Source organism: Melopsittacus undulatus, chromosome 3, assembly GCF_012275295.1.
Source record: "Melopsittacus undulatus isolate bMelUnd1 chromosome 3, bMelUnd1.mat.Z, whole genome shotgun sequence".
Lineage (NCBI taxonomy): Eukaryota > Metazoa > Chordata > Aves > Psittaciformes > Psittaculidae > Melopsittacus > Melopsittacus undulatus.
The window spans coordinates 45360258-45365500 of record NC_047529.1 but is presented as its reverse complement, the minus strand read 5'-3'; the positions used below and the strand labels follow the sequence as shown (position 1 = coordinate 45365500).

General features: G+C 46.6%; 1 protein-coding gene across 1 annotated transcript; it reads left to right on the top strand.

The window, feature by feature from the left end:
* Positions 1-306: 306 nt before the first annotated feature.
* COX7A2 (cytochrome c oxidase subunit 7A2) lies at positions 307-4720 on the top strand. Its single transcript, XM_005153162.2, has 4 exons — positions 307-431; positions 1682-1771; positions 3226-3310; positions 4512-4720. The coding sequence occupies exons 1-4, from the start codon at positions 396-398 to the stop codon at positions 4568-4570; spliced, it is 270 nt and encodes an 89-aa protein (XP_005153219.1). The 5' UTR covers positions 307-395; the 3' UTR covers positions 4571-4720.
* The last annotated feature ends 523 nt before the right edge of the window (positions 4721-5243 follow it).

Below are 5243 nucleotides of genomic sequence, written 5' to 3'. Positions count from 1 at the left end.
GAACAGGTGGCAGCTGAGGGATGTTTTTGTCACGGATGTGCCAATGTGCCCTTTGAAGGCAAGAAGTGGCCACAGGGTCCTGCGGCAGCAGTTTGCACTCTCTTGCGCTGCGGTATCGCCACCGCCGTTGTTTTACTGGGGGAAGGCTGTCTTGGAAGTGGGAGTGGAACAGCCTTTCTTAGACCGCCAAACACCTGTGCGGCAGCCGTGCCCCCCCGCTCCATCCCCGCCTACCGCCCTGCTCCCCGTGGAGGACTGAGGCGGCTGGCTGAGCTGGGCGGCGCTGCAGGCTCCGCTGCGGCGCTCTGGGCGCGCCGCGGCCGTTTCTATTGTACCACCGGTGTGTGTGTAGGGGCTGCTTCCGCTTCCGCTGCCCTTGCTGCCGGCGGGAGGTGATGGGACCAGGAGCCGGGATGTGGCGGAACCTGCTGGTGAGGCTGCCAGGCCGGGCCAGGCCGAACCGTAGAGGAAAAGGGAGGGGATGGCAGAGCAGCACAGCCCGCTGAGGCGGCGCTGGCAGCCGAGCCTGACGCTGCAGGGCGGGTGAGGAGGGTTATGTAGGGACTCGGCTCTATCGGGGCTGTCGGTGCCCGCCCGGGCAGCGGGACTCGGCCCTCTGGTGGTCTCTCTGCCGGTCGCGGCCGCCGGGTGCTGCTGGAGAAGCCGTTCGGGAGGAGGGGGGGAATGGGGAGCAAGAGGAGAGGAAGTGTTACATTTCGTGTCCTGGCCCGCTCGCTCCACCTAGTGCCGAGCTTTGCGTCCTTGAAGGGGTGAGAGTTGAGTCTGGGGCAGACTGAGCCCGTCTCAAAGGAGGTAAGTTTGTGTTAGGGTGGGTGATGGGGGGAGGTGCATTTTTTCCTTACTGGCAACCGGCATCACCCGGATGTTTGCGCTGTGGCCGCCTTGTTAGTGGCGGTAATCCTGTGGGGGAGGATCGGTGCTGCCCGTGTAGGCTGAAGGAGACTGGGCTGCGGGCAGCTTAGAGGTACAGCTGGCTCTTACCTTTGAGACGTGGCCTGTTGCAAAAGTAGACCTTGAGCCACCGGGAGGATTACGGATCATTGGATTTGGTGGCCTGACCGTGCTTACTGCCGCCCGTGTGGTCTGCCTATGGTAATAGTTCCTGGCTGAGGACACCGCAGGGTGCCTTTAAACTGGGAGAGGGGGAGAATAAGGGGAGAAGTGCCTTCTCCAGCTCTGTGAAGATGAGCTCCTGTGCTGGTGGCCAGCAGGTGAACTGCAGCTGCGACAGGAGATCCTTGTCTGTGCAGACGTGTGTCTTCAATATGATCCCCATCGCTAGAATCAGACACAGTAAATGGTGCCTAAAACTGAGATGTAAGCCACAGAGGTAAAGATTTCCCGAAAGAGGATACTAATTATGAAGGCTATGCTATAGATCCATAAATCTGCTGTATCTTATTGAAAGTAATTTCCCTGTGTTCTCCATTTTTAGATAATCAGTCCTTTACATAGTCTGTTGAAAAACTGAATTTGGAACTGGGCTGGGGGGGGGGGGGGGGAATGGGGGGGGTGGTGGTGAATTTTTCTTGCTTGTGTTTTTGAGACCTTCTTCCTCTCTCTTTGACTTTTATCTTACTTTTAAAGGAACTATTTCTACCCATTTTGGATGTAGGGGAAAAATGACACTGTTTTTAGAAAACTTTATCTTTTATTTCAGGGTCTTCGCCAGATTTCCCAGAGGACCATAAGCACTGCTTCACGCAGGCAGCTTATAAATAGAGTTCCTGAGAAGCAGAAGCTTTTTCAGGTATGGAATGAGCACTGATAGCAGGATAATGTTAAAAGAATAACACTGCTTTAGTAGGTCATCATTGTGTGTGTTTTGTTTAAAAAGGACTGTTAGTAGTCCTCTTTACATCTGAGAGGGGAGCTTTTGAAATCGATAGTGTGGCTACTGTGCTTGAAATCGGCAGTTATTTCCTACAGAGATGAAGAGTATTTGTGCATCCATACTTGACTTCTGACTCTTAGGTTATTTTACTCTGTGAAATTATTTGTACCTAAGTTTCTTATGGGCAGTAGGTACTGTACATAAATAGAGACAAAGTACTCTTAAATGAGATGAGATGGGGGAATATGTCCTAAGAACAAGTAGTGAAAAACAGCAAGTGAGAGGACAGAAGTACAATGAAAAGCCTGCAATCTAACAGCTATATCCATAGCTCATAGATGAACCTGAGAATTCTTAATGAGGATGTGGTAATATTGTACTTCTCTGTTGTAAAAGCAGTAAAGGTCTTAAGGGATTGCATTTGCTTAAAAAAAATTGACTCTTTAAATATAACTTCTGAGTTACTCTTTTCCTGATTGATAGGGCCACCTAGTGAGAACCAGTGGTTCTTCAAATGCCAAAGGAGGGGATACTCGAAAGCATACTCCCAGCTATGAGCCATAACATGGAGCAGTAGCTTTGTACTGAGGATAGACTACACTGGGCTTCAGCAATGTGAAAGGGTTAGAAACCTCAGTTTAATAGTTTTGTGTCTTGTTGCTTTCCTTCCAAATGAAGGAGAAAGTCAGTCATGTTGGGACACTGCCTAAGGAGTACAGTGTTCATTGCAAGCCAAGAGGAAGTGGGATGTTGATGATGGGTGAGGTCAAAGGTTCTGTTTCTGCTGGAGGAGGTCTCTTCCTCCTCACATTTCCTTTCTTGGACAGCAGGATGAGCTGGGCTGGCTTGCAGGTTGCCACCATTGAGGCCAGCTTCAATTCCAGAGCAGTGCAAACTTGCTGACAGGGGTAAAGGTCACATAGATCCAGTGTTTAGGCATTTTACTTCAGGTGGAGAAAAACAATTTGCTGTATGACAGACAAATGACAGCAGGTGACAGTAGAAGCTCCTACCCTTGTTGCTCCCTATAACAGGGATTGACTAAGCTGGAGATGGGAAGTTTTTATGGATGGTAGTTGTATCCTGGCGACTGCCGTCATAAGTGTTTAGGCAGAAGTGTTTAGGCATCTGTCAGTCACTGCTTTAGAGGTGAATGTGCATGTCAACTATACTTCTCTAGTGAGTGATCATCTGATACCAGAGTGAAAGTTTGAAAGACAAAGCCGAATCTAAATCAGGTACAGTGTCTTTTGGTTGTTGGGAAGAAAATTTGGGGAAGTAATTGCTGTGCTGGATAATTGTTGTTATATGAACGTGATATTGCAAGAACTGTATTTAAATAGTTTCTTTTTGCCCCTTGTTTCCATTAGGAGGATAATGGCCTTCCAGTGCATCTCAAAGGTGGTGTAATGGATAATGTGTTGTATAAAATCACCATGGGTCTCACAGTTGTTGGTAAGGCTAATACTAAAATATTTATGCTGCTATTAAAGTACTTTTTCTTTGGTACAATCTCCAACATGACTGGTGTTCCCTCTGTAAATAGTTATGCAGTTTCTTCAGTCTATTCTTCAGAATATGAAAAATGCATGTAGAGAGGGGAAAAACCAAACTATGTGGTTATCCTATATATATTTATCTGTGCTTTCTCAAGTTCAGCTTTTCAGATTGCTTTTTTCCCCCCTGACTGATAGTACTATGGGCTGAATACTCCTTCAGAATTCATGTATGGTGTTACGGAAAACTAGAATTACTTGCAAAGCTTATTCTGAAAGGAGTAAAATGTAATTACAGCACACACATACATCAGGTTTCTCGCTAGCCTAACTTAGAATCATAGAATAGTTAGGGTTGGAAAGGACCTGAAGATCATCTAGTTCCAACCCCCCTGCCACGGGCAGGGACACCTCACACTAAACCATATCACCCAAGGCTTCATCCAACCTGGCCTTGAACACTGCCAGGGATGGAGCATTCACAACCTCCCTGGGCAACCCATTCCAGTGCCTCACCACCCTGGCAGTAAAGAATTTCTTCCTTATATCCAATCTAAACCTCTGCTGTTTAAGTATTAACCTGTTACCCCTTGTCCTATCACTACAGTCCCTAATGAAGAGTCCCTCACCAGCATCGCTGTAGGCCCCCTTCAGATACTGGAAGGCTGCTATGAACTTCTTTCAGTACTGGGTGATACTTGATGTGCTGAGACTTCACATGCTGTGAAAGCTTGTGGAATATATCCAGGCTGCATGATACTGCATATTTTTAACCCTTGCTTGTCAGATAATTTTGTGGTAGCCTCTAACTTAAATGCATTGATATGATAGATTTTCAGTTCATTTACTTTAAGAATGAGTAACCATTACTTCATGATTGTCTGTGTAGGTACCACAAGTATGCCTCTCCCTCTTTATTTTCCTGTTTCTTTATGCAGTCCGTGGAGACGTATTTAAGGATTTTTTTTTTTCACTAAAACACAAATTGTTCGCACTCCTCCTGAAAAGTAAAAGTTGTGAAGGCTATGGAAATGTGTTGTGTCTGAATTCCAGCTGTTTATTGTCAACATTTCTTTCTGGAAGAAACTGGAAAAAGAAAGCTGACTTGAAAGGAATTCTTTTACCTCTCTGAAGATAACCTTTCTGTGTCTTTTTTTCAGGAACAGTCTATGTTTTTTATGTTCTAACTGTTGCTTCAATGCCCAAGAAGCAGAAATGATTCCAGTTCAGGATGCCTCAGTGGCTAGCATCTCTTCGTCCAATTCCATGTGACTACAATGGCAGCTTATAAGCAGCTGGCTTAAAGCTTGGGATCATAATTTAACTGTAACATGTTAACTGCAATCAATAAAGCAGTTTTACATGGTGGTGTGGTGGTTTGGACTGTATCATGTTTGTGAACATCTTTGGTCATAGGCTTGCCATGCTGGTGGAGAGGGCTTTAAACTCAGGTTGCTGGGGAAGGCAACTCACCATCCCACTCTTACCAATTTGATGCCAGTGCCAGAAGCAGACACCCAGAGCCTGGAGTGGGATCACAGGTCAGCAGGAGAGACCTGAAGTGCAATACAGAGGAATTCCAGTCACTCTGGCCAGTCAGTCAGCTTCATCAGGGACCAGCTTAAATGCCTCTATGCAAATGCACATAGCATGGAGAGCAAACAAGAGGCGTTAAGAGACGTGCACACGCCTGCAGGGATATGATCCTGTTGGCACCACAGAGACAGAGTGGGATGGATTCTATGATGAGTCTTGCAATGGAAAGTGCAGCCAGGCTCTACTGTGTAGAGATAACACTGTCCTCTGCAGCTGTGAGTAGTCTGTTGCATTCAGCACCTTCATCTAATACACTTTTTTTTCTGGAGTCTTTTCTCTGCTACAGCTTAATGGAA